The sequence below is a fragment of the Pteronotus mesoamericanus genome, unplaced genomic scaffold (genome assembly GCF_021234165.1).
Source record: "Pteronotus mesoamericanus isolate MK-2021 breed Mesoamerican mustached bat unplaced genomic scaffold, CSHL_Meso_final scaffold_54, whole genome shotgun sequence".
In the NCBI taxonomy this organism is placed as follows: Eukaryota; Metazoa; Chordata; class Mammalia; order Chiroptera; family Mormoopidae; genus Pteronotus; species Pteronotus mesoamericanus.
This window is the reverse complement of record NW_026555321.1, coordinates 29,009,759-29,037,579: the sequence shown is the minus strand read 5'-3', so window position 1 is coordinate 29,037,579 and position 27,821 is coordinate 29,009,759. Positions and strand designations below refer to the sequence as shown.

Here is a 27,821-nt window from a genome sequence, read left to right as displayed (position 1 = left end):
GAAACTAGAATGTTTTATTTGAATGTTGGAGATTATCCCATTAAATTGAGAAATCTGGCTCTTTTTACATTTGATGCTCAAGTTATGGTTTACTGTGATTCTGTACCATACCTGTGTTCAGGGTGATAGCTTGGAGGAGATTGGGGGCGGGGGGGGGGAAGTGGGTGTGTGGATCTACTGTGTAACTAACTGGCAGGCTTACTCAATTTTGTTCAACTGAAATTCAAAATCTTGGTGCCTTCACCCCCATCACCATTTTGGAGGGTGTCTAGGAAAATCTGTACTCCATTCTAACCCCTTTTGTGGGTGCTAGGTTCAGTTTCTGCAGTACTTCTAATAATCCCACCTGGCTGGTTGCAGCATGGCCTTCACACCCCAGCTGACTGGGTTTTCTCCTAGGCCTTCTCCTGGGCCACCAGGCCCTTTGGAGTTTGTTCCTTTTGGTCTCTCCACAGCTGGTGGGACAAAAAACCTTATGGAAGTATTCCTTCCCTCCATGGCCCACAGGGTCCAGAAAGATACGTAGCCAGGATTGCCCTGAACCAAGCTAGTGACCCTGCTTTAGAGAGAGTAAGTGTCCAGTGCCTGGTGGGAAAGTGCCACTGTTACTGTTTGCATGCGCTGTTTTCATATATTGCAGATAGTGATTATGGAAATGAACACCACTGTGGGGCGTATCTCTCTTAAACCTTTTGTTTTCCATTTCCTACTTTAATGATGATAAAAGATGGGTTTAAAATGTACAGAAATGGGAGAAAATTATTAGAGAAGATTGCTGTGAAGATTTTCATTGACGTTTCTTAATTTTATTTGCATAACCAATGTTTGCCAGATGGTTTTTGATCTTGTTCTGCTAAAGTGACCAATTTTATTTTGAGTACTACCTTGCCAAGCTACTTAAAGCTATTTGGCTACCAGTAGGTTCTACTAAGAATCTTGACTTTGGACCTCAGACTCCTCACCTGAAAAATGAGAGGCCAGATGACTTCTGAGACTTTAACATGTCTACTTTGGTCTGAGGCCTGGCTGTTCATGTCTGTGATAGCAGTCTTTGAGGTCTGGCAGCCCAAGCCCTGCTCCAGAAACATAAGTCCAGGGGACCAGAATGTGGACAGGGCTAAGTAGCTTATGGCCAAGGCTAAGGTGAGGTGAGAGCTACAGGGTTTTGACTAGGGTGCTCCCTCACCACCTACTAGAAGTTTAGGTGAGAGTGCTCTGGGGACTTCTGGGGGTCAGGCATTATTGTTATTACTATTATGAGGAAAAATGATGAGCAGGATGCACATTAGTCTTCAATTAACTTTTAATAGTATAAACCTCATTTAGGTAGTAGTATTAAGCCACAACAATAATGCCACATTGAAAGAGCATTTAATAAAATGCATAAAGCTAATTCATGCACTGCAATACTCTATATACAAACACAACAATGCAAATTCTTCTTCAAGACTGAAGACATTGATTAGATATAAAATTCAGTTTAAAAAGAACATGCTATTTTTAAATGCCATCACATAAACAAAGCTGATTTCAAGCTACAGCTTTCAACAGGTTTTAAACCTGGAATTAAAATGTAATGGCATAAACAATATTTTCTGTATTAGGAAGGGCGGAGGTTACAGAAACGGTCCCAAGAAAATCTAACACCCGAATTTTCCTTTAACAGACGTCTTGTAAAAGGGCTGGTAGTACTTAGCTACATTTAAACAGAGGTCCAAACTACAGGTAAAAACTATGGTCTTGTACTATGAAAAAATGTGCAGCTTTTCAGTTATAAAACTAGTTGAACACTGGTTTACAAGATAATTGGGAGGATATAGAAAAATATTCCAGCACTTGAGTTGTATGTGGCAGCAGCATTTGAGTCCATAAATGTTCTGGTGGTTAAAATGATTAAACTTTCCTAGAGAAAAGCCATTTTTCATGTAAAGTCTACATCCAAATGTTATCCAAATATTAATTAAGCTTTATCACAGTCTGTCAACTGATAAATGTTGCTGAGCATTTTTTTCAGCACTTATTTTTTTATAGCACTTTTTTCTATGCTGTATGTATACATTTTGAGACACCAAAATTACTGTCTGCTTAAAGTATAGCGGGGCACTAAAAACATCTCAGACAGTCCCTACCCCAAGATATTTTTTTAAAAGGTCTCAGTTTATTTTTAGATTGCTGCTAGGATAAATAGCTCCGAAGGAAAATTTTTTTTTTAAAGATTCATTTAGAGACTGTCAAACTTCCATTTCTGTTACTTGAACTGGAAAGCTACTTTCAATAGTGATTGTCACAACAGGCAAAGACATGGGAAAGGTGACAATCACTGCTGGGAGGCCAGTGAAGCAGCAGAGCTTCTTTACATCACAGATGGGGAAGCTGGAGGCTGAATGGCCCAGTCTTACAAAAGGCACTGAATACATGGTCTCAATGAAGTATTTTCAAACATTCCAACAAAAAAAAAAGCAATCCATGGATTAAGTTTTTGCAGTTATCCAGTGATTTCTTTCAGCAGGCCAGCTTTCAACCTTCCTGGCCAGTCAGGCCCCCTGTGCTTACCAGGTCCACAGGCAATTACTGCTGGGCTGAGCCCTGGTTTCCGAGTGCTGTGTCTCAGTTAAAGCCCGATTTAAGGGGAAAAAAAAAATCACCAGAATACACCTGAACAAGGAAAATCTGGCACCTGTAGCTTTAAGGGCCTACATATCCATATTAAAATGAAAATTGTATCTGAAATTTAAAAATCATAATTTAGAGAAGTCAGTGGATTTCATTCACATGCTATAGTTGGAGAAATAATTTAAGATTTGTAACATATGCCATAAAGTAAGCCATCAATATTTATGCTTATTTTTAAAGACCTGGTAGGCTGTTTGTTTTTTGTTTTTTTTGCAACTGGAGTTAGACAGGAATTTGTTTACTCACAGGGCAGTGCCACTGTCTGCTGAGTCCAGAGCAAGTGGGGAAATTGCTACAACACTGGGAGCCAGGCCCCATGACACAAATTTCTGAAACTGACCACATGACAACGAGTCTCTGGGAATGCCAATAGCTTGAGCTACCAAGTTCCTTCCAGTTAGGCCATAAGTAGGTGTGTGAAAACCAGGTTAAAGATCCCCACCTAGTTTTTGCACATTAGGATAAATTATCTTCCAGCTTCCTAGCCCTTGTCTGACCCTAGAGAACACATAGCAGTGTTACCCTGTCAGGACTTTTTCTGTCTGGAACTTTCCCTGGTACAGAGTGGAAATTCTGACTTCATGGCCTCTCCCAGCCAGACCATCCAAAGGAAAATGGAGTAAAAATCTCAGCAAATCCATCCTGCTGAGGGACCTTGGAACACCCACATCAATTTACTTCAGCAACTCTTATCATAGATTCTCTTTAAAACAAGGAGAGTTTGGATACGTGGCTACCTGTCTGTATACATAATATACATCTATGTACACATACACACTATATACACTGTACATATATAGAAGATATAAACACATGTACATTCGTTCAGTCATACAAGCCTATAAATCTGTACACGCACAATGCGCTGGGGGGAGCTCAGGGCTGGACACAGACATGCCATGCTGATGAGAGGCACGTAGGGAGATCCAGAGCCCCGTATACAAGATACCCATACCCACTCTGTCTCAATTACAAACTCACATCAGAGTTAAAACATTTTCAGAGAGTCACACAATCTAGGGAATGGAAGTGAGACAAGCATGGGGTCATCCATTCTGCCTGTTCAAACCTTTCCAGGATCTAAAGGGTACTGACCTCCTGAGATAAAAGCGAATGATACTTTTCATGACTTGGGCTCAGAAGAGTGACAATGTCACCTACAGGTAACCCCACTGCACGAAAGGCCATTTCCACTGGAAAGGAGGCCATGTACTTCCCGACTAATCTAACCAAGTCATAGTAAACTTGGATCCACAGCCAAGGGCTGCTTGTCAGGCAGAGAGCAGGCAGGGAATGAGGCTGCTCCTGGAAACCCCCATAGGATCAGGATGTGGTTTTCCCAAAATAAAAGCACTAGGTACAGCTAGAGCCCTTCTAATTCTTGGCTCCCTACCATGGCTATCCTCAAAATAAGCAAAACTGCTAAGTAAGCTCTAGTCTGTGCACTGCTGCCACATTGGGGAGCCCAGAGTAGACATGTCCATTGTTATCAGTATGACTGGTGGCAACTGCCTCAGAACAGAGTCCACATTTAATACTGATAGTAACAAGCTGGAAAATCCCTCTTGAAGGGTATTATATAACACATCTCACAAGTGACTACACTTGAAATTAAAATATAAAACCTAAACAAAAAGAACCCCAACCACAGAGATAAGAAAATAAATAATGTAACTCCCAATAAACACAGAAATCTCAAATTAGAAGGGTGGTAACATACTTCCTTAAAAATACTTTCCAGGAATAGTTTGGAAAGTGGTATTTGTGTGGGTAATTTGGTCTTATTCTAAGTTTCTTCCTGCCCTGTTTTTATGATTATATGTAATGAAAGCTACAAATTTCAACACATACCTGTCCAACACAGTATCTAAGGTACCAGTGGAAAAGAGCCCACTTCATCACAGAGCAACCGTGTATATCTGTCCCCATCTCCCTTAGCCAGTGTACCTCTCCTCACTGAGGAAGGACTGGCTAGGCCAGCAGAAGGGTATGTCTGAATAGGCTACATGGCAAAGAATCCTGCTCCTGCCTTATTTCTCTCAGAGATTCAGTAGGCAGAGGGCTGGTTTACTTCACTAAATCTAGAGTTTGAAACTACTAACAGGTTAAAAAAGATTTGTGAAAGTTGAGCCCAAATATCTGCTTGGGATCCCTTTAAATAATTCTTGACCTTACTTCTTTTAACCAATTTGACAAGAGATGGAATAGACCTGCTGTCAAATGCCTGAAATGATTTGGGGTGGCGAGAATTCAGATTGTATGGACCTGATCCTTAAGGAAGAGGCCACTGCACGGTAAGGCCAACAGGATCTAGGAACTAATGAGGAATGCTCAACCCCAAAACAGTCCACTGGAATCAGCCACTGCTAGTGAAGGGACTCAAGGAAGAGGACGAGGTTAGAATTAGCAACTTCCTAAGCTAAATAGACTTTTCTCCAGGGCTGTCTTGCTGGATTGTGGCACTTCCCTATCCAAGAGTTCACTGTCCTGCTGGTTATCGCCTCTTCCCAACATTTTTAAGCAGTGGCTCTGTCAGGATTGCAGCCTAGGTCTTTGCTAAGCTGCCCTGTATCTTAAGGCAACCAGAGTCTAAAAGCCTGAAAGACAGGACTCCGAGGGACTGCTCCTGGGAATGAGGAAGCTGGCCAATGCGGACCTGTTCACCAACGCGGAGAACTAAGATCTTAAGATCTGAAAGATGTGACACAATATGTATTTCCAGGGAGCCACAATGTGGTAACAGACATGCTTGCTTTTAAAAATCAAAGAAAGAAGACAATTTGCTGTGTAAGATATATGAACATGTTTCAAAATGCCCTCTGCTAAAACCTTTTACAAGCAGAAATGATACAGACCTGCCCTAATTCCAGTGTCTTGGCCAGTTTTTTGTTCTAATTTTGAAATTTAGTATCACTTCAGAGTTAGAAAACCAAAACTTTATGCTGGTAAGATTAAATCCTTTCCATCATTTTTTAATGGACACCCTCACTATTTTCCAAAATTTGCTTCCAAGGCATGGATTATTAATAATTAAATCCAAACTGGAACTTAGAATTGGAGAGACTGTCCCCACTTAATTCTCACTAATGACTTTCATAAAGTGCTATTAATACACTTCAGAATAAAACATCCCATTTTGCTGTAACCCACACACAGCTCACAAAGTACCCACCTTGACTGATGCCCTAGCCAGACTAGAGAGTGCCTGGTAGGCAGGGGGCATTGGGATCTTCTTGGATACCATCTGATCAAAAGATTTAAGAGACAGAAACTTAACCTTACATTGTAATTTCTTATTGTGGGCTATATAAAAAGAAAATGCAAAATATGTGACTCTGTCTTGGGCATACTAATTTTCCCAAATAGGAAATGCTCGCTGTAACTCACATCCATGGGAATTTATGGGTGCTCTTCTCTAGATAGAATTTCCTTATAACCATATTCTGTTCTTGTAAACAATGGTTACTCCAAGTTATGAGAAAGATAACTTTAGGAACTAATGGTCATTTTTAAGGAGCAGGCAGCCTGTTTTTGTATCCATCATCTAAATGCTCCAGGGTTTGTATGCTGGCACACACCTGGGGGAATCAAAGTGCATGGTGGGCCAGTACCATTAAGAGCCTTGCCAACAGAGATGCTGAGTCTGGAGACATTCTGAAAGACTCTGATATTTAAGGTCAATAGAGAATCCTTCCATTCAGCTTTACCACCACTGCTCTAGCCAGGCAGCAAGATCCTGTACACATATCCCCATCCCCATAGTAGTACTAAACTGCAGGAACATAGGCTCTTCTCAAGGGGCATTTGGAATAGAAACCCCAGAGGGAAACCCTCACACTCCAGGGAGGCCACATCCCCCCATCTGAAAACCACAGTCTCCCCAGGTTGTATTCAGGAAGTGCTACTATCCTGAGTTCAAAATGCCCAAACTGTCAATTGCTGCAGGAAATGGCAGTTAACGTCTGACTGGTAGTAATCCAATTCTGAGAACCAGTCATCAGAAGATGCCCAGGTTTGGAGGAGCCTGCAGATGCCTGTCACAGACAAGGACCAGAGGTCAGGGAACGTGACAAGCATCAGCTCTGACTGAAGAAGCTTTTGATTTGGGTCACTACTGACTTGCTAGTGCACTCCCACTTACTGCATGATACAGATAAGACACATTTTCATTTGCTTGCAGGAATTTAGTTCAATACCATCTATGTGTGCATATAGTTAGGAATGATGCCTTCTTGTCTTAAACTTAAATGATTGTCTCCTGTACCCTATTGCATTTTCACAGAAATCATTAGCATTTCGGCAAAAGATGTATACAGTTTTCCATTTGCCCATGAATAGACAAGATGTTGCTAACATTATGCATCGATAAGAAGTGCTTAGAAAGTGCTAATATTATTACCCTGGTAATTAGTAGTTATTAATTCCAAGGACATTTTTAATATATATACACACATACTGTTCTCTTAAGTTCTTTTAGTTTTCATACTAGTCTCTGACATTATAAAACTTTGTTTTTTGCCCTTTGAGAATTTCTAAATACAAATTGAGTTAAAAGATTACTCCAAAATCTGCTTCATCAAAAGGCATTAAACATTTCTTATGGTAGGAAAGGATACTACTAGTCTTTTAGTTGCTATTGTCTGGGATTAACAGATAAGAAGAAACCAGCTAGGAAGTGATGAACATATTGGAAATATTTGCACATACCAAAATACTACTACTTCATTTTCTTTGTCTCTGAGCAGTCCCGGAGGAACCTTTTGCTCCTCAGCAGGCGTGTGGTGTGCACTATAGACTGGCTCCGGTGATCTGGCCATTGTACTCTGCTGTCTCCATCTTGAGGATATAGGGGATTATGCTGTCTATCGAAACATTGCCAATGAGACCAGTAAAAAAAAGTTCTTCTGTTATGTTGGAGCTCATCAGCCTGAGTGCTGGCAGGCGGACGAGAATCCGGGCCAATCTGTAAGAGGGAGGGTCATTAGAGAAAGCGGGGGGTTTGCTGCCCTTCAGACTTTGTCCTGGACAGGCTCCCAGGGACCCTATCTACACTGCTCAGAATTGAACCAAACAACAGATCCATCCACTATTCACCTCTTGTTTTTCTGATTTCAGCAGTTCCTCTTGTAGTTTATCATGAGGAAAAAAAAAAAGTCAAAGAAGTGAGTGCAGAGATACATGTACAAATATGTTCCCTTCATGGGTTTATGACAGCTCTCTCCTTCCTCGCCAAAAAGAAAAATGGGGAAATTGATCAATAGAGGACAGGTTAAAAGAAATATGGTGTCTTCATATAACGGATCAATACATACTCATTAAAAAGTGTAATAAAGATCCAAATTCATTGATAAAGAAAGAAGTCCATGACATGTAGCTGAACAGAAACTTGAAAGGAGGCTGTGAAGCAGCAAGTACAGCACAATCACACTTGTGTGTATTTATTTTGTGCACATTCATAAAAAGTATTCAGGAGGATATGTCCCAGAATGCGAATGGTTGGCCTCTGGTTCCCGAAATTTGGAGTGATTTTACATATTAAAACTTTTTCTGTATTGCCCTAATTTCCAGTATTCATTTAACATTATAATTTAAAATAAAGCAATAAAATTGTTTTTGTTTTGAAGAAACCCTGGGTGGAGGGCACACCATGACCCTGTCCTGGAGGGTCATGGGACACTGTCTAAACTGCAGGGGTGTCCAACCTGCGGCCCAACAAAAAACTAAATTTATTTAAAACATAATGAGACTTTTTTTTGTGATTACGTGTTGCAGTGTATTTAATGTGTGGCCCAAGACAACTCCTCTTCTATTGTGGCCCAGGGATGCCAAGAGGTTGGACACCCCTGGAAGCCACTCCACAGCCAGTACACACAGCAGTGTGTGCAAGGACATGCAGTGCAGTCTGGAAACCACTTACATTCTTATCAGCAGGAAATGTTAAATTACAGCATCTCTTCAGCCACAGAAAATGATGAAGAATACGTATACTCATTGAATATTAAATTATTGATGAAGAAGAGTATATACTCATTGAATATTAAATTTTAAAGAATGGTTACAAAATCTTTGTATTTTATGATTCCAATTACATATACAAAAAAACTTCTGGAAGTAAATACATAAAACATTAACAGGTATCTCTAGAAAGTGGTATTTACACAGAGTTAAAAGTTTTCTTTTTGCTTTCCAGAATAAACTTTTTCTACAATGAACATATATTATTTTTAAAAAGGGGAAATATATTAATATTATGCAAGCAGCATTCCAGCCCATCATCCATTCACCCAGCCACCGTGAGTCTTGCAGGGCGCACAAAGGTGTAAGGGTACACCACCACAGACCTGGAGTGGTTGGCCAGCGGCTGCAGGGTGTCAGGAAGCCAGCAAAGACAAATCAAGGAGGACTTTCTGGAGCATGCCACATCTCAGCTAGGCCTTAGAGGCTGGCTAAAATGCCTATCAGCAGAGATGTAAAGAATGGGGAGGAATGAGAGGGTATTTCAGGAGAAACAAACAGTATGAGAAAAAGCGTAAGAATGGGAAAGACTGAAAAAAAAAAATGAATGTATAAGCAGATGTAAAACCACTCTAGGGCTGTTCTTTGGGAAATGTCTTTGAGTTTCTGAATCCTATGACAAAGCCTCTCATCTCATTTTTGGTCCCAAATCACCTGGCCTGCCCGCTTCTCCTCCAGGGTCCCAGACTAGAAAAGGAGTGACTCAGGACTTTTTCAGAACATCTACTTTAAAGACGAGAGAGTTGCTATTGTCAAGGTGATCCTAGTATGCTGTGGCTCTGCCAGTAGCCCTCAGATGGGCATTTTCAGCCTCTTCTGGCTGTAGGCACTGTGTGGGACTAGGCCCAGTGCCTCGTCAGGGGACAGCTTGACTTCACACCTGGTTGGATGCTAAGTTCTGGTATGGGTACATTGCTTGACAATCTCACTCTGTATGTATTGAGGTTCAAGATATTCTAGATTCCTGGTGAGGTCTTCAGTGATCCCACTAGACAGTGGAACTTGCTTTGGCAAAAGCTGCCTGTAAGCCATGGGGGGCGTGCCTGAATCACAGGTAGGTTCTCTGCCAGCAGGAGCAGCTACAGATTCCTCCCTACTCCCCGCCCAATCACCCCAGAGAAATGGTTCTCCTGGGGCTGAGAAATTGGGCAAGGTGGAGCCAGGCTGCTTCCCCTGATGCAGCATTTATTTTGAGGGCATAGGATGGGGAGGGAAATACTAAATAATTTGCTTGTTAGGGCCCCAGAAATTCATGTAGCCTCCAGTGGGTTGGAAGTGGTCATGGGGAAAGAGCTGTTCCATTCCTTGGCCAGAAAGACTGTCAGGCATTCTGCCCTGTTTCAGAACAACTCTCCAGTTCAAGTCTGCATGAGAAAGGTGCATATATATCTATATCTATACACACACACACACACACACACACACACATCCCCCCCTATATCTGTATATATCTATCCTTACAAATAATACAAATTAACTTTCACCCAAATAAAGGGACTTTTAAAGTCAGTTTGGGAGTAAAATTACTATTTTATACATCCCACTCACTACTTTATAGGGGTCAGACTTGGTTCCTATCAATGAAAACTTTTCTGTCAAGTAGTCTAGCATTGCCTCTTGAGTGGATGAGGACCAGAGGAGCAGAACTTCCAGTGAACTGTTCTGGGCAAGGGGTGTCTCCTTGAGGACTCATGACTCATAAATAATGTTAGCCCCAGAGGAGATCATATAGCCTCGGCTCTAACCCCCAAATCACAGAGGAGCAACCCAAGGTGTCAATGCCCAGTTACTCGGCAACACTGGGATGGCCTGCTATTCCTGACTCTCTCCTCCTGGCACTTTCCACACTCCATTACCACCTATAAAATGTAGGAATTAAAATGTAATCAAATGCAGGCTTTACCAGGCTGCTAGAAATGGAAAGGCTAACATAACTTATACTTGCAACCACAGATCCAGCTGCATTACTCCCTACCCCAAGCCAAGAGCATGTGCCTGTGCATCTCACCGGTAAGTGTCTTCTGAATAGGTTTTCTGAACATAATCCTGCAACTCCATCTGTGCCTTTTCTTGGAATTTTTCAATCTGGCTTGTGCTGGTCAAACCTGGATGATCTGAAAAGAGAAAAGTACCCACAAATTGCCATCTGTATTCAGAAAGCCTCACTAATTTCTTAGTACTTATTTTTAATCAAACTTCTAATAAATTTCTCAAGCACAACAGCCTGAACTCTGAAGACTGACTGGGTCTGGGTATTATGGGATTTTCCTGTGCTTAGCCAAGGCAGGAGGCAGGTGGGCTCTCGAGTAGTCATTCCAGCCTCAGAGGCCCCAACTGCTGGTTCTGGACATCTGACTTCCTACTACTCTAGAAAACACATCGATTTTAAAACTATCACATGAAATTAGAACCTTATTTTCTCAATAGTTAATCACCTAATTTCTCCCATTAAAAAAAGTACTTTTATTTATTTTGAGAGAGACAGGAAGGGAGGGAGGAAGAGAAGGAAACACTGACGAGCTCCCTCTTGCACGCCCCCAAACTGGCATGTGCCCTGGTTGGGAAATGAACCAGTGACCTCTGGATTCTCAAGCCAGTACTCAATCCACTGAGTCATAGCAGCCAGGGCAATTTCTATCATTTTTATTAGCTATTTTGTTGTTTTTGAGTGTAGCGTTGGGGAGGAAGGGAAAGGTTAAGCTGTGTACAACCTCAGCTGTTGAGCACAATGGTAAGGTCAATAGTCACACAAGGGACTTCTCAGGATGTTCCAAGATAGCCTAAGAGCCGAGGGATAGTGAATGAGGCCAGCCCAGCTGTCTCTTACTTTCCATCAACAGTCCTGTTGACTCTTCTTCACCTGCTGTGACCATAGTCTTTCCTGTGCCCTGAGGTAGCTGCTGCCACTGCCTTCCACAGAGGACTATGGGCAAACTAGGGCAGTTTCTACCTGAACTGGGTTATATATGCTTACAGAACCTGAAAACTGCCTAAGGACAAAACAAAACAAACAAAAAGGACACAGGATGGTAGAACACTCTATTTTGTATGCTGTAGCCCCATTTGACCAATGGTTTAATTAGGATACAGATTAAATCTATTTGGTATATAAAGCCATTTCTTTGGGACTGTCAGGGCAAGAATTCAAAAGAATGTATTTATGTAAGCTAGCAAAGCACACCTATTATGAAAACATTTAGTCACAGTCTGGCAGGGCTCTTCTCTCCACTGCTGATGACTTTACAACACACTCATGTTCCCAAACATCAGTAGACACAGGTGGAATACAGTCATGCACCACCACTGCATATCTTACCGGGGCTAAAGAGAACTATAGCTTTAAGGTATGCATACTCATAGCCGTCTATATCCAGCTTTGCCATACTGTTACAGAACTCCTGAAGCTTCCAGATGTGCTCCATGACTTGCTTTATCCGGTCGCCAGAAAGTTTATCTAGAAATCAACATCACAGATTCCTTAAGAAAGGCTAATAAGAACAATAACACAAGCTTCTTTGAGGGGGGGTGAAAAGAGAATAATGTCATGTTTTAATGAAAATCCAGTTATCTCAAGATAGTCAAGAGCTTTACTTTCCAGTTGAAGGTGAAGTGAAAACAGGTACCCCAATTCCACTCTTCTACATAATGCCTCAATAATGAACCTCTGGGACAGTGATTCTTCCCAGCCACACCCTGGGCAGCACCTTCAGCCTGTAGTATAAATTGGTCATTTCTTTTATTCTGTGCTTATCCTGTATATGCGTTCTTATCCATGGTTAGGTTTTCTAAGTTTCTGCCGGCATTTACTAAATATCTGCCAACCTGAAATGTTGGCATTTTTTAGTTGTCAAAACAACTCTGTATGTTATCTGATTTAATCACCATGACAATATTTTGCTGAATGGTATCAGTATGTACTCAGTTAAAAATAAACAAAACTAAAAGCTTACTTGTGAACAAATCTCACTTCAATTCAAAGTGTTACAGGGTTTTAAAAATCACCTTTTTGTAACTATTCCAAAAGAATAACTACAAAGATGTGACTGGGTAACTCACATTGCCGGGTGTCATACACTTGGAATGCTCAATGACAAGTACCGCTGAATTCCCATTCAGCTCAAGCGAGACTGTCAGTTTAGTCTCAAGCTCTGGGCATCTTCCACCTAGACAATGTCTTCGGTGTATTGAGAACAAGCAGTATGTGGACAGACTGCATTGGCTATCTCCCAGTCCTGATACACTGGGATCTGACCACCTAATGTTAGAAGGTTGCCACAGGTCTTAGAACAGTCTCATTTGTTCATTCACAAGGAGTTGGGTGAGGTAACTGTCCTGGATCGGGGGTTTGCATGACCTAAGTTGGTGCCTCAGCTCTTCTACTTGGTGTTTCACTTGGGTCAAGCCAGGAATCTTATCAGGACCTTAGTTTCTCCATATGTCACACTGAGATAATAGTCTCTACTTTATAGGGTTATGAGGATTTGCAAAATACTACACATAAAAAGGGTTACCTGTTAATGAAGGTGAAAACATAAATTATGATTATTCTGAAAACATCACTACATGTCTATGTAGTGGGAAGCTGCTAACTTTTTTCAATTATTTTTTCTCCTCTTTCATATTCATTATATGAAAAAAGGCAATCAGGAAGAAATTTAAATGTTCTAACTGGTTCTAACTTTTATTACTTAAAAGTTAAACCTCTGTCAGCCTATGAATCGTGTGGAACACTAAGGCTAGCCAATTTGCAATGGGCCAGCTTAGCCAGAGGTGTACTCCCCCATGTCCCAGCCCTACCTTCTTGGATACTGTTCTGCAGGTGGTTGACGATGGCTGCCAGAATAGTGGACAGACTCATGACCTGGGCACACTGGGCCAGGCCAAGGGTGAAGAGCTCATTCCAGCAGGCCCGTACCAGGCTGGTATTGCAGTCCTGCCTGGGAACACAGAGGTGAGAGTGTGGGTGCAGTTGTGAACTGGCCCTTCTCAAACCCAGCATGCCCCAAACAAGTGGATTCAGCAAGTGTGTTCTGAAGGTCTAAATAGTACATCCAGGATCACTTTCTAAGAATCTTAGATGGCAGTGTCCTAAGTCCCTCAGAGGACAAACTATTCTCTTAAAAAAGATTCTCTGAACTTGGTAATGAGAAATTTTAATAAATATGATTAAACCATCATTTACTACAGTCATCTAAATCTGCAGCTATCCTGACACAGCTGTCATGAAAGGATGTAGTAATAAAAGGACTAAGAGGTCAGTGTAGACTCTGAAGGGAGGTGACATGCCCTACATCTAGGCTCAGGATCTGAGGGCCTGAAACTCTGCAGAGGAGGAGCTAGGACTGTAGTCGGGGAGGAAGGGGCTATACAAGTCAGCTTTCAGCCCTGCCTTGGGTAATTTATACTTAGGATGACATGGCTGGTGCACTGCAACAGTCTGTCCTTATCCCAGATGCTCTCAGATGACCCCAGATGCAGCATGCCCCTACTTATCTGCAGATTTTGAGTGACTCCTGCCTCTATTCCACTCCACCCCCAGCTGCTAGCTCTAAGTCCTTAGCATGGAGGAGGCTTGATAAAGGTTTAAGGAACACTGAAGCATTAGCAACCATGGACCCCTTCTACCAGCCCACTGACTGTATTTAATAAGAAAATCAGGACACAGGAACAAACTAGAAGGGCCCTCAGAGAACTTCCAGGCCACTCCTAGAGAGAGGAAGACCCTTGCTGGAGGATTCCCAGAGAAAAAAGCTACTTACCCAAGTGCCTGAAAAGCTGGGATTGACCTGGCCCAGTGCATGGAGAGGAAAAGTAGGCGGGATGCAGACTCGCAGATGTAGTGCACGTTGAGGTACTCTGGCATTGGGCTGGGCATTGTTAGCTGGAGAAGAGAAGGTACAGAGCACAGGATGTGACGGAGGACGGGATGACTTGGTCTGTCAATACAAATCCCTGTTGCGTTTCAGTATCATGGCAGCCAGAGTTGCTGTCTTTGATATTGAGGCTCTTGTGTGGACCCATCCTCCTACGAAGTGAGTGTCCTCTGTAGGGGGTGCTGTCACCAGTTCCCCATAGTTTCTTGCCCAGTTAACAAGGGTTTGATGGCCCTCAGAGTGTGGAATGATGGGACCTCTCAGCTTATTCATGCAAAGACATACTTTTCAACTTTTGCCCCAATTATATTGTTTGCTGTAAGGCAATTCCATTTTGAGCCATAGGTTAAAGTCTAAATCAAATTGGGAAAAAGGGGCAACTTCCTGGATTAGCAGACATTTGGAAGGTGGCCTCAAGGCAACAGTGAGAGGTGAAAAGAAGCCCAGGTGGTAGGAAAATAATATCCCACCACCAGAATGTCAGGCCTGGACTCCAGAACTCCACTGTCTAGAAAGAGCTCTAATGCCTTTGAAACTTGAATCCCACTGGTGATCTGTGTCCTCAGCACCGTTAGGCAATTGCAAGCATGGATCCAATCTTCCTAAATGACCAGCCATATCTCTCTAGTAAAGAACGCTGAGGGCGCAGGAAGACTCAGTCTGGAGACCTAGAGACTAAGAGGGCTTCAGGGACGCTATGAGTATCCTGCAGAAGCGAGGCTGGTGGAGGAAAGTAAAGGGGAATACCATGGGGACCTCACAGGACCCTTCAAGGATACCTGAAATCTACTTTCTATAGCTCTAGAGGGCAGGTGGTCAGGACTGATGGGTGGGAATGAGGGCTGGCTGGCTGCTTTTAGAGCAACCAAACCGCCTGCCTCAGCCTGTGTGGGAGCCAGACCACCATGAGAAGATAGAAGGCACAGCAGTCAGCACTACTACCATCAGCCTGTCAGGACTACCTTCAGAGCCAAACGCCACTGCGAGCAAAAGATGAGTGAAGATGCTTCATAATGGGAATATAATTCTAGAATACAATATTCTGATAAAAATGCCATAACAGAAAATGAGCTCACTCCAAGGTTTGATTTTTAAACTGAGACCAGCTCTGATACAAAGGCCCTCTCCCAGCAGGCTGGGGAACGTGGTCAGGCTTAACACACCTACCTTAAATGTGACATGAGTGTCTGAAAGGAGGGGGCCTTCAACCTCAATTATGGGTGTGGACTGGTCTCTGCTGATGACGTGGATGCTTCCTCCTCCACTGGTGTCTATCCCATCTGCCAGGCTTGGAGGTGAGGAGCTGTCCGTGGTATTAAGTGCTTTAGCTAAGGTATCAAATGCCCTGTGAGCAAAATTGAAGCAAGCAAGTGTGAATCCACAGCTTTTAGGGAAAATGAACTCTAGCTGAGACATAATTTATAAAAATAAAGCACTGGGGAAAGATAATTAAATTCTACCTGCTGAGGGGCAGAATAACAATGAAAGTTTCTATGTATTGTCTATACATCTCATTGGGCACTAAGCTATTATTATTTTCACATTTAATTTTTATTTTTTACAACTACTCTTCAAGGCAGAATTTTCTCCATTTTATAGATGTAAAAGCTGAGGTTTAGGGATGCTAAATAACTTTTCCAAGATTGCCCACATAGTAAGTGATAAAACCAGAATTCTGTCTAACTCAAATCCTATCCTCTTTATATTGGATCAGATCTAAATTTTGCTATCAGATCACAAGTGAACATAAGAACCAGCACACTTATGTGGCCCAGAGGTGCACCTGCCTGCCCTGGTAAGATGGGCAGGAATGGCCACTTGCACAGGAAAGGAACAAAAGAGCCAAGCTGCAGAGAAGAAACACCCTTAGCAGCCAGTCCCAGGGGTCTGGGACCAGTTAACACTATCTAACACCTAACTACCCTGAGGGATTTAAGGTCTATACTCACTACTGGGAAAAAAATATACCTGAAAAAAGAGGCTAAAACAGAATTGGAAAAGGGGATGAACTGTTAATACTCAGGCACAATAAAAAGTGACTTGATACAAGTAACATCTGTCCACTGAAGAGTTTTTCCTTGCTTCCAGAGTTACTCAATGTCCTTCTTCACTGTTTGGAATGAAAAGCAATTCTGATTGTTTTATATAAGTGGGCCCATATTCCCATAGTTAAAATGTGAAAGGAGACAGATGTGCAGGGACAATGTGATAATTTTACAATCCTTGATTAAATACAGGGTGGGTGTCAAAGTGCTGCCATCCACCCTCACAATGCAGTGACTGAGTGTGCATGTCAGGAGGGGACCCTCTACCCTCATGGATTCGTACCGAGTAATCTCACTTGCAGACTGATCCTCCGGCTGCATTTCTGAAGTGTCACCATTATTAAGGGATTCGCTTAGGTTGGCAAGGGAGGTTACTACATTTGCCAGTGTGCCCAGAGCTCCCTGACTTGTTTCAGCCTATGAGACAAAAAATAGTAACATTAAAAGATGAAAATACACATGCATATACAAAGGACTCTCTGACCAATGAAGGTATGATGTTAGTTTAAAAAAGCCTCTATGGGGGTATGACTACAATGAGGCAGCACACGATCTTTCGGTAATGGATGAGTTATGTATCTTGACTGTGGTGGTAGTTACGCAAATCTACACATGTAATAAAATGACAGATCAAAAAGATAAACTGGACATCACCAAAATTTAAACTTTTGTGTTTCAAAAGACATAATCAAGAAAGTAAAAGACCACCCCCCACCGCACACAAGACAACCAACAGAATGGGAGAAAATATTTGCAAATCATACATTTGATAATGGTTTAGCTGCCAGAACAGCTAAAAAACTCTTGTAACTCAGCAACAAAAAGATAATAAGCCAGTTAAAAAATGTGCAAAGAATTTACATAGACATTTCTTCAAAGAAGATATACAAATAGCTATAAGCACATGAAAAGATGCTCATCATTGGAAATGTCAATCAAAACCACAATGAAGTATCACTCCACACCCACTAGGTTGGTTTTAATAAAACAGGCAGACAACAAGTGCTAGAGAGGATGTGGAGACACTGGAACCCTCATACACGGTTGGTGGGAATATAAGATGGTATAGTCACTGAGGGAAACAGGCAATTCCTCAAAAGTTTCAACACAAGAGTTACCATATGATCAGCAATTCCACTTCTAGGTATATACATAAGAGAAATGAAAACATGTTCACAAAAACACTTGTACACAAATATTAAGAGCAGCACTATTCATAATAGACAAAATGTAGAAACCACCCAAATGTTCATCAGCTGATGAATAGATAAATAAAATGTGGTACAGCCATTTAAAGGCATGTTATTTATCAATAAAAAGGCACAATAGAACAGTTGCTGTGAAATCCCTTGGTAGTCAAAGGTTATTCAGCCCTTCCTTACAGTCTTAGTTTTCTCTCCACCCCAGTACCCTCTCAGTCACTGTCCCAAATGTCTCCTGGGTGACAGCAGTGAGCCAGGTGTGACTCCCAGGTCACACACATCATTGCTGACCGAAGATAGGAAGCCCAAAGCCCAGCCTGAAGACCACTGGGTGGAGGGCAGCTCTCTGTGCCCCCAGTGGCTCTAATTTTTGCCTTTTCTTTCCCAAAGGGGATGCACCTTAATGTACTGAGTGTGCACATCTATGTGCACATGAAGAAATGAGAACATAGCCTGCAGGTCCAGCTCGGGCACTAAGAGCTACTCTGTTACTGAGTCACTTGTAGAGAAGAAAAATCTGACGTCAGCCGTGGCTGGCTGCTAATTTGGGTCACATCAGGAACAAGATGAGACAGACAATGGATTCCCTTGCCTGGATAAAACCCTCCTCTTTAGTCATCTTATACGAGTTAGCCAGTTGTCTCTCTCTCAGATTGAGAAACATTTCTGTCCTCCACAAGCTGAATTCCCTATGACTGATTTGCTCTAGCAGTTTTAGAATTCTTAGAATCCTGGCTGAACCTTGTCCTGAGGGTCATCTAATAAAAAGGAACTAGAGGCTTATGTAAAAGGCCATCTTAGGATAAGTAGTTATTTCTTCAGAATGCCAGTAGTGTTCCAATGTGTGCTCCAGAAGTAAAAACCTGAATAAAGAAGAGAACCATAGGACTTTCTCTAAACTGAACTCCAGATCGTGTTATAATGACTATGACCAGCCAGCCCAGATTGAGTTTCTGAAATGTGATTAGCATTCCCAAAACAAATCACGGCACTGGGGTTGTTGCGGGGTTGGGGGAGGCTAAATCACAAGAAATAAATTGAGAAGCAGAAGGTCATGCTTTCAACATGGTCTCTGAAGGCCAAGAAGGTGGTGGTGCACACATTTAGAAAAGCAGTATGCACTGCAACATAAAGGTAGAAGACAAGTCATACCATTACCTTGGAATCTGTGGCCAGAAGAACAGTACCATCCTCACGTATCAAAGGTTGCTGGATATTCACAAGCATCCCTGGATCAAGAAGACCTGTTTGTCTATTTAAGACAAAGAAACCTAGAGTGGCTTCCAACATTTAATGCATAGTACAACCATGCTATATTTCCCTGTCCCTTCCACATCTGCAGGGCTGTCTGAGTAGAAGAAAAGCTCTCGCTAGACTTACCCACCAGGTAATTGAACAACCCATTTTTCTCTACAGTGAGCTGTGTGCACAGCTGAGTCTATAGCCTGAGATAGAATGACACACAGACGCACCTCCCCAGGGCTTCCACGCTGACTGAGGGCTGTGGCTGCTCTGCCAAATGATGTTAACTTAATTTTCAGAATATCACGAAGGCATTCTCAACTCTAGTTCTCTCTACGATACATCTGGATTTCTTGTTTTTCCTCCCTCTGTCCCTTTTTAATTAGGTTCAATAGATTACTTTAAAAAGAACATATAAACTAACTTGTGGCACTATCTGGGACCACACCTAGGACCATCAACATTTTATCTATACTGCCAAAAAGCCCCAGTCTTCAATTACAGAACTGTTTTCCTGAAAGAAAAATGTCAAGTTACAGGACATAATCTGAGCCCTTGAAAAATTCTGATCCTATTGGCCATCCTCAGGACTCAGGACTTTCTAGAGATTTGACTGGAGCAGCTTCATAAAGATTGGGGTGAGGCAAGACAAGTCTGATGGCTGTGGTAGGAAGACAGGGAACCACATAAGCCCCCTTTTCAAGACACATAGGTGCCTCCTCTGATCAGCAACAAAAGCTGATGGTAGTGTTACCCTCTGTCAAAACAGGGACTGACCTTGCTCCATCTTTATCTGCCACAAATGTGGGGGTGGCGATCAAAGGACTTCTCAGGTCTTTCCGGATATAGATTTTCTCAGTTGAAGCAGCACAATTGCTTGGTTTCTCTCGTTGCACGTCAAAGGGCTTCCGTTCACTCTGTACAGCTTAAATCACCACATAAATACTCATGTTTAGAGGAAAAATTTAAGTAAAAAAAGATCATATCCTTCCCATTAAAGTAAGGGGTCTTACATGGAAAGTCTAGCTCAACTTTCACAAGGAAAGAAAGGCTCAAAACCAAACAATGCCATGTCAAATCTAAAGGCAGGGAGAAAAAGAGTTCAAGATGGTGGGCATGGCCTGCAAAGAACTGCAGCACAGCATCTCCATGGCCTTGGGGCCCACGCTGAGCTCTCTGGGTTTTTGCTTCTTAGTTGCTAACAAAATGGGCTCTCTCCAGGATGAGAAACACCCATCTTTAAGTGGGTCTCTCAAAGAGAACTTGTCCAATGCCACACATTATAGATGAACAATTCTAATGTCCACCTCAAGCCTGCATGACCTCTGCAAACTGTTCAGTGGTGTCTGTTTTCTATCACCCTAGCAACTCCTCCCTTCAGCAATCTGGTATAAGGACAGGTACATACACAGGAAACTGAAGAATATAGAGACCTTTTAATATAGTATTTTTTAAAAAAAGATTTTATTTATTTATTTTTAGAGAGAGGGGAAGGAAGGGAGAAAGAGAGGGAGAGAAACATCGATTGGTTGCCTCTCGTATGTACTCGCAATCTAGGTATGTACCCTGACCGGGAATCGAACTGGCAATCTCTCACTTTGCAGGATAATGTCCAATGAACTGAGCCACACTGGTCAGGGCTAAAGACCTTTTTAAAAAAAGACTGAACCCAAGATACAATATATAAGTAAGATAAGGGGTTCTATTTCACAGAGGAGGCCCCTGTGGCTTAGAGAAGCTACATGTCTTCCCCAGGCCTAACAGCTCCTAAGTGGCAGACCTGGTTTGATCTGGTATCAGCTTTACTCCAAAGCCTGTGTTCACCCCCCTCCACAGTGTTGCCTCCCAATTTACCACGAGTAGGTTTCCGCATTCAACACAGGAACTGACCGACCCCAGCAGTGTCACCACTGAAGCACCTAGCTGATCCAAGAAGGTAAACCAAAATGAAGCCTGGGTGGGTATTTTTTTTCTTCGTATTTTAAAGCCAGGTGCATACATCTTATTTAATAGACTCATGCTCACTTTCTCCCTCGTTAACTCATGTTGTTTCTTTAATACTGCCACTCACATTCCATTTTCATGCCCATCTCTAAGCATTTTTTCAGCCGGCAAAACTGACAGCGGTTCCGGTGGTGCTTATTGATGATGCAATCTTGGTTGCTCCGGCAGCTATAGGTCAAATTTTTCCTCACGCTCCTTTTGAAGAAACCTTTGCAACCTTCACAACTGACAGCCCCATAGTGACGGCCTAAAAGGATAAAGAAGGTTGAAGGAAGGTTGCCAAGTGGCTCGTTAGGCTTAGCTAGTCAGAACCTTAAGGAAACAGTCCTAGAAATACACTTATTAAACACAGTTTTCTTCCCTAATCTTGGTTACTTTGGTGTCTCTAACTCCTAATGACCAATGATGTTAAAACGAGCCCCTCACCTCAGTTTACCCTTCTTAGTTCACAGAGTGCTTCCACAGGCATTATAACCTCATTTGTTTCCAGCAGGGACTGACAAACCTCTGTCTTTTTTAAAAAAATTGAATTTGTTGGTTAATCAAATTATATAGGTTTCAGGTGTACAATTCTACCATACATCATCTCTACACTGTTTTGTGTGTTTACCACCAAAAGTCAAGTCTCCTTCCATCATCACATAGTTCAGTCTTATGCAACCCAATGTCTTCGCTATTGCTGGGAGGATACTTTTCATAGGATCATCATCTATAGCAGCTACAGGGCGTCCCATTGTCCTAAGATCTAGCACTCAGAGCCGTTCCCCAAAGGTACACTTGGAGGGTCTCAATTTTGTGCCTTTAAGAACAGTTGTGCTAAAATTACCTACCATGTAGGCATTTTTCCTTCTTTGCAGGGTATTTCCTTGGGCTTTTTAGCCCCCAGGGTGACCTCTCATATCTGGAGACAATGGCACTGTGAGCCTGTGACTAGGCTGTTGCTTTTTACACCAAGAAAGGGATGACTAACAAATGGGGAAGCCAAGCAGATTCTGTGCCCCTTTCTTTATGTTCATGATTCATTCATTTGTTCAAAAGTTTGCAGAGCAAGAAGGTAAGGATACAGAGATGGAGGGGGTCACATATGGTTCTTACTCTAACAAAAAAGAGCACATTCTGGTGGGGAAGACAGGCCTGTAAGAACCAATTTTAAGACAATGCAACAAATGCTCAGCGAGGTCTGTGTAAAGGGGGATGAGGACAGAGGTGACACTGGTGAGGGCTCCAATGGGGTGAAATGGGCTGGGTTTATCAGGATAAGAGGTGGGAGCAGAGAGGCAGGACACCCCTGAGAGGGAAGATGGTGTCAGAAGCTGGGAGGGAGACTGGAGCTTCTATAAATGCTTGCGTGGAGCTGTCTTTCTAAGAGACTTGGTCCAAACTCCTTTAAAAACAAAACAAAGCAGGACCACAAAGTATCCCAAGTTCCTCTGAATTTTGTTGAAACAGACTAAAGTGAAACCAAGCAGCCACCACAAAAGTCAGGCCTGTGCCCCTAGCATCATCAAAACTGGACCTTTATTAAGTATTTCTCCATTCCTCCCTGTCCGCCTCACTTATCTTCTAGCCTTCAGTGTCAACAAGTCAAAGTCTGAACTTCTGGGCCAGACATCTCCATCCTCACACTGATAGGCCCAGGAGCTCTTCTCCAAAGACTCTGTGGATGTGGACATGAAACTGAGCCCTGGCTTCACCAGCTGGAATGCTCTTCTGCTTTACCTGACATGGGCACACTCAGCCTCCATAGTTCACAGGTGTTTGACTGGTCTGGGCGCCTTTCCTGACCCTGGGACTCTAGCCAGAATCGTATGTTCCCTTCTCTACTCCAGCAGTTTGTCATACTGGGTTACAGTGAGGGGACGACAGACAGTTTACAGGATGAAGGAGGAATAAATAACACAGCTTGTGAAACTGCACTGTGCAAATAATGACTAGATTAAAGAAATGATTACTTTCTTAGTAGCACATACATATTCAATACTCAGTTATGATTCACAAACCACAGAAATAGTTCCCTGACTTTTCTTTTAGATTCTAATAATCTGACAAATTGGTTTGTTTATATATATTATTACCTCAGTACGAAAAGTGGAGTTCACATTTTGAAACCTACAACCCAATCTAGTCCATGATATTGGTCCATGATCATAGCTAGCATGACCTAGGGTTACTTACCAGAGGCTTTGTCACCACAGACTACACAGTATTCTACCACCTGGGGCCGCTGGACATCAGCCTTCCCCAACAAACGCTCCACAGAGGCAGAGTCTGTGACAATCTAAGAATCAGAAAACAAGTAGGGTGTGAACTGAAAACTAGATTGCTAAGCAAAGTAATGCTGTTTAACTGTAAATTCCTAATCTTGGGTTTCTAAGCAAGAGAGATGATCTGGGAAGAACTGGGAAAATTACACCTGACAACTTAGTCTGACACTCAGAATGGCTCTGCTGCTCATCTGGACTATACCTCTTCATCTGGGGTGGGGGTTGGGGGGGGGGTCCAGGGTCAAGCATATCCTCTCCCAGTTCTCCTCTCCTGATCTGCTCTCCTATCTGGCTACCACAACCACCCAGGACTGGGGGCCATGTGGGGAATCACACATAGAAGCCTCAACATGATACTGAAGGTCTTTCTGGCTGCCTCTCTATTCCCACACAACAGCTTCAAAACCTGCAGAGAGGTATATTTGGTGAAGAAATAATCAAGCTTTATTAATTAAGTAAGTAGGTCTCACACTGAGGCAGCTTAGAGTGGAATAACTAGAATAGTTATTCTTTTTCCTTTATTTATAGGTGACTTTCTAGGTGCCAAATAGCACTACTCATCTAGAAGAATACTGTAACTCATAACAATATGAAAGAGTGAAAAATAGTAGTTATTAAATAATTATCAAATATAAGCCTTAAAATGATTTTATATGTGTGTGTGTGTGTGTGTGTGTGTATGTATAGTGGGAATATATCATAAATCATTATGTAGAATGACCTGTAAAACATGCAGCAAAATCAATTACCATCCTTTCACAAACAAGGAATAGTCTAAAGATGCAGTGAGGAATTCTAATTTCAGATGATCAGAATGTACTGTGGGGAGGGAAAGATGAGGAAGTACTTACTAACTGTACTATGAGGTGTCTCAAAATTACAATTCTGAAAATTGAAGACACTGGTGTTCTAAACCCAGCTCTATCAGAAGGGGGAAAAAAAAAAATCCTTGCCTTCCTTAATTTTCTCCATACTAGAAAGTCTGCCACAAAACATACTGATTTTTGGCAGCATTATTTGCGGTAACCAAAGGTAAAAGCAACCCAAGTGTCCACTAACAGGTACTGGATAAATGAGGTGTGGTATACATATACAAAATTCAGCCTTAAAATGGAAAGAAATTCTGACACCTGCTATGACATGAACAAATTTTGAAAACATTATGCTAAGTAAAAGAAGCCCTTCACAGAAAGACAAATATTGTAGGATTCCATTAATATGAGGTCCCTAGGAATCAAATTCATAGACAGAAAGTGGAATGGTGGTTACCAGGGGTTGGAAGTGGGGAGGACAGAATGGGAAGTTACTGTTTAATGGGCACAGAGTTTCACTTTGAGAAGATGAAAGGAGTTCTGTGGATAGATGGTGGTAGCAATTGCACAACAATGTGAATGTACTCGATGCTACTGACCTATACATTTAAAAATGATTAAAATGGTACATTTTGTTACATTTTACCACCAATTTTTTAAAAATTAAAAACAAACAAAAAATATAAATTTCAACTTGACCCTGACTAAACATGCTCCATGCCTGGCCTCGGTGGGACACTGCTCTTGAGTGTCTGTTCCTTTAGGTGTTGGGCTTGGAAATTCAGTGCTTCCCCAAAACCCTGCTTTCCTTTAAGTCTTTGCTCTTCTCCTTCCTATACCTGTCCCTGATGCCATCCCACCCTGCCAGAGTAGGAGATGAGAACTGAGGGACCCAGAGGCAGCAGTTCACAGGAGCAAATGAGGACACCATGAACAGCTGGATGGGGCCTGACCATCTGGACAAGGATAAGGTAAGTTGGTCTTTACCTGACTAGGTTCAGACCTAAGTGTTATCACTAATATATCTTGGGCCAAGGGCTGCCACCACGTGGCCTTAGTTAAGAACTAAGTGGCAGCTTGCTCATGACAGTCTCCTGTGCACCACTGATTTTTCCCGGCTCAACTTCCACCCCACCTGAGCACTACAGTTGACTGCCTTTGGGTCTTGACATTCATTTGCTGACTTTTTACTTTAGCCAAAGCACCAAACTGCCATGTTTGCCAGCCTCCAAAGAACCTTCTAGAGATTAATCTGGCCTTTATGGCAGACGTTACAGTCAGAAACAAGTTCAGTAGCAGAAGTGTGAAAACCAATGCCTGTCAACAGTCCTTACCTGGATCCTGCCAGGGACGAGGTTGTCCGAGGTGGTGAATATGAGCTGCTTGGCACTGGATGTCTCCGGGGAAGCCAGGATCACCTTCCCAGTTCCAGCTCCATCTGGGCTGGTCAAGATGAACTGCTGCTTGGGGGATCCGGAGGCGTCCACTGCGGTGACTATCTGGATCTTCTGTCCTGTCTGCTGGTCTGTCACAATCTACAAGACACAACATGGAGGCTGCTCTCACGGAGCATTGTGCGACTCGTGCACTTGCAGGTGGTGCTCAAAGCGGTGACTGCCCAACGCCGTCCTGGAGTCAATGCTGGTCCAAGATGCAATTTCACCAGTGCATGGTGAAATGAGAAAAATAAAACACAACAGTGAACTTTTCAGAATACAAATTTTATAAAGCTAACTTCATTCTAGGATGGTATCATTCCCACTATTTTTAGAATTAAAATGCCCGTTAAGGGTGAGGAGAAGGGGAATTGGGTGAAGGCGGTTAAAAGTTACAAATTTCTTGTATAAAAAAAAGCAAGCCCTGGGAACGTAATGTACAACATGGGGACTACAGTTAACCCTGCTGTATTGAGTATTTGAAAGTTATTAAGAGAGTAGATCCTAAAATATCTTACTGCAAGGAAAAAATTTTTCTTTCTCTTTTTTGTGTGGATGTTAACTAAACTCACTGTGGCAATCATTTCACAATTTATGTAAGTCATTAGGCGGTACACCTTAAACTTACACAGTGCTGCACGTCAATTATCTCTCAATGAAATTGGAAAAAGGCCCTTTCTTTTATAAAATGAAGACAGTAATAAAGAGTAGATGATAGATTTAACTTAAAAAAAGTCCTTGTTCTGGGCATAATAAAAAGCGTAAACAACTTTTTTGAAATGCTGCTGACCAACAAAATGCAAAAACTGGAAATGACTGCTTTAAAGAATGGTTGTTTCTCAATGGAAGATCCTGTAAATAATCTTGCCTTATGGTGACAGCATTCAGGGAGTCCCTTGCTGACATACACCCAACTTTTCCCACTTCCTGGCTCACAGGTCTTTAAGGATAGGGACTACACCTGATTCAGGCCTGTATCCCCAGGGCCAGCATAGGGCCTGGTACATGGAGAGAAGACTTTAATAATAGATTGTGAAAGCACCAAAGGTGCTAACTCTGAGGAAGTCTTGACACTGACTCCTCTGGAGACTCCCACCATTCAGGAGCCCAGCTATCAGGGACTGCTTCTGCCAAGAGTCTCAGTGAGTGTATCAGTCACGGTTAAAATAGCTGCTATGGCAAGAGTGACTTCTCTTATTCCTACTCATAAAGTTCTTTGAAGCTGTTCTAGGCAACTAAGATTTGCTCTCTCCCAGGCTAAGTGCCCAGCTCAGGACACTGCCTACCTTCTCCCCGAGGACACCCACAGGTCCTCACTTCAAACAGGAGTCTTGGGGTTGTTGTGCAGGGGGGCCCTGGGCAAGGGGAGATGCGCTACAGCATCTCAGCAACTCAGTTCCCCACAGCATATTTATGGGTAGGTCTGGAATCTGCGCCACATCTTGACAGATGTTGCTTTGTGATTGGGAATTCCAAGGTTGAACAAGAAATGCACAGTTTAACATCAGAGCTTTGCCAACTGTTTAATATGGAAAATCTGACAATGCTGGTTGGTTCAAAAGAAAATGACACAGGTGATAAAGATGCAATCACTTAAAACATGTTTACTGAGCACCCAGTATGTGCCAAGCACTGTTCTCAGTACTAGAGATAGGGACATAAATGCCACTAAAATCCTACCTTGTGAAGATAACCTTCTACCAAGGGAAACAGACCATGAACACTCATAGAATATCAGTTAGTGATAAGTGCCATGGAGAAAACTAAAAAGCCAGGTAAATGAGAAGAGCATGACATGAAGAAGTAGCCAAGGGATCAACTTTATAAAGAAAGACTTCTCTGAAGGAGTGATGCTGAGCAAAGACCTGAAAGAAGCAAGAGAGGAAGCCATGCAAAGATGTGGCAAAGTGTGTTACAGGCTGAGGGCACAGCAAATATGAGACCAGAAAAAAGAGCAGACTGGGGACAGTACACACAAAAACAAATCTTAGCTGATGGCTGGGCATGAATCCCATTAAACCCTTATTTCCAACTGAAAGGTCAAAAAACCTTTAAGGCTGAAGAACAGATTTAGAGAGAAGCAAAGGAAGTCCCTTTCACTGTTACAATCTGTGGCATACCCCGAGTCTCCTGCAACAGTAAAACATGAGGCAGAAAATCTTTTCAAAAGAATTCTCTTAAAAAAACTTTCCTACCCAATGTTCGACTGAACAGCTGAAGAGAGACTGGTTGACTTCTCTCAGATGCCACAGAAG

The 27,821-nt window shown here is 42.4% G+C and overlaps 1 protein-coding gene across 3 annotated transcripts in view; it reads right to left on the bottom strand.

Annotated features, from left to right (window-relative positions):
* Nucleotides 1–1,291: 1,291 nt before the first annotated feature.
* The window catches only part of NR2C2 (nuclear receptor subfamily 2 group C member 2), a 92,479-nt gene continuing 65,949 nt past the window's right edge, over nt 1,292–27,821 (bottom strand). For all 3 annotated transcript variants that reach the window (XM_054595200.1, XM_054595198.1, XM_054595199.1), the window contains 12 exons: nt 25,465–25,665; nt 23,230–23,332; nt 21,122–21,301; nt 19,828–19,975; nt 18,967–19,060; nt 16,890–17,023; nt 15,729–15,906; nt 14,448–14,569; nt 13,486–13,625; nt 12,005–12,142; nt 10,697–10,802; nt 1,292–7,636 (listed from right to left, as the gene is read on the bottom strand). In XM_054595200.1, the coding sequence (XP_054451175.1) occupies nt 7,462–7,636; nt 10,697–10,802; nt 12,005–12,142; nt 13,486–13,625; nt 14,448–14,569; nt 15,729–15,906; nt 16,890–17,023; nt 18,967–19,060; nt 19,828–19,975; nt 21,122–21,301; nt 23,230–23,332; nt 25,465–25,665 (1,719 nt within the window). In that variant the 3' untranslated portion in view covers nt 1,292–7,461. The remainder of the gene's footprint in view (nt 7,637–10,696; nt 10,803–12,004; nt 12,143–13,485; nt 13,626–14,447; nt 14,570–15,728; nt 15,907–16,889; nt 17,024–18,966; nt 19,061–19,827; nt 19,976–21,121; nt 21,302–23,229; nt 23,333–25,464; nt 25,666–27,821) is intronic.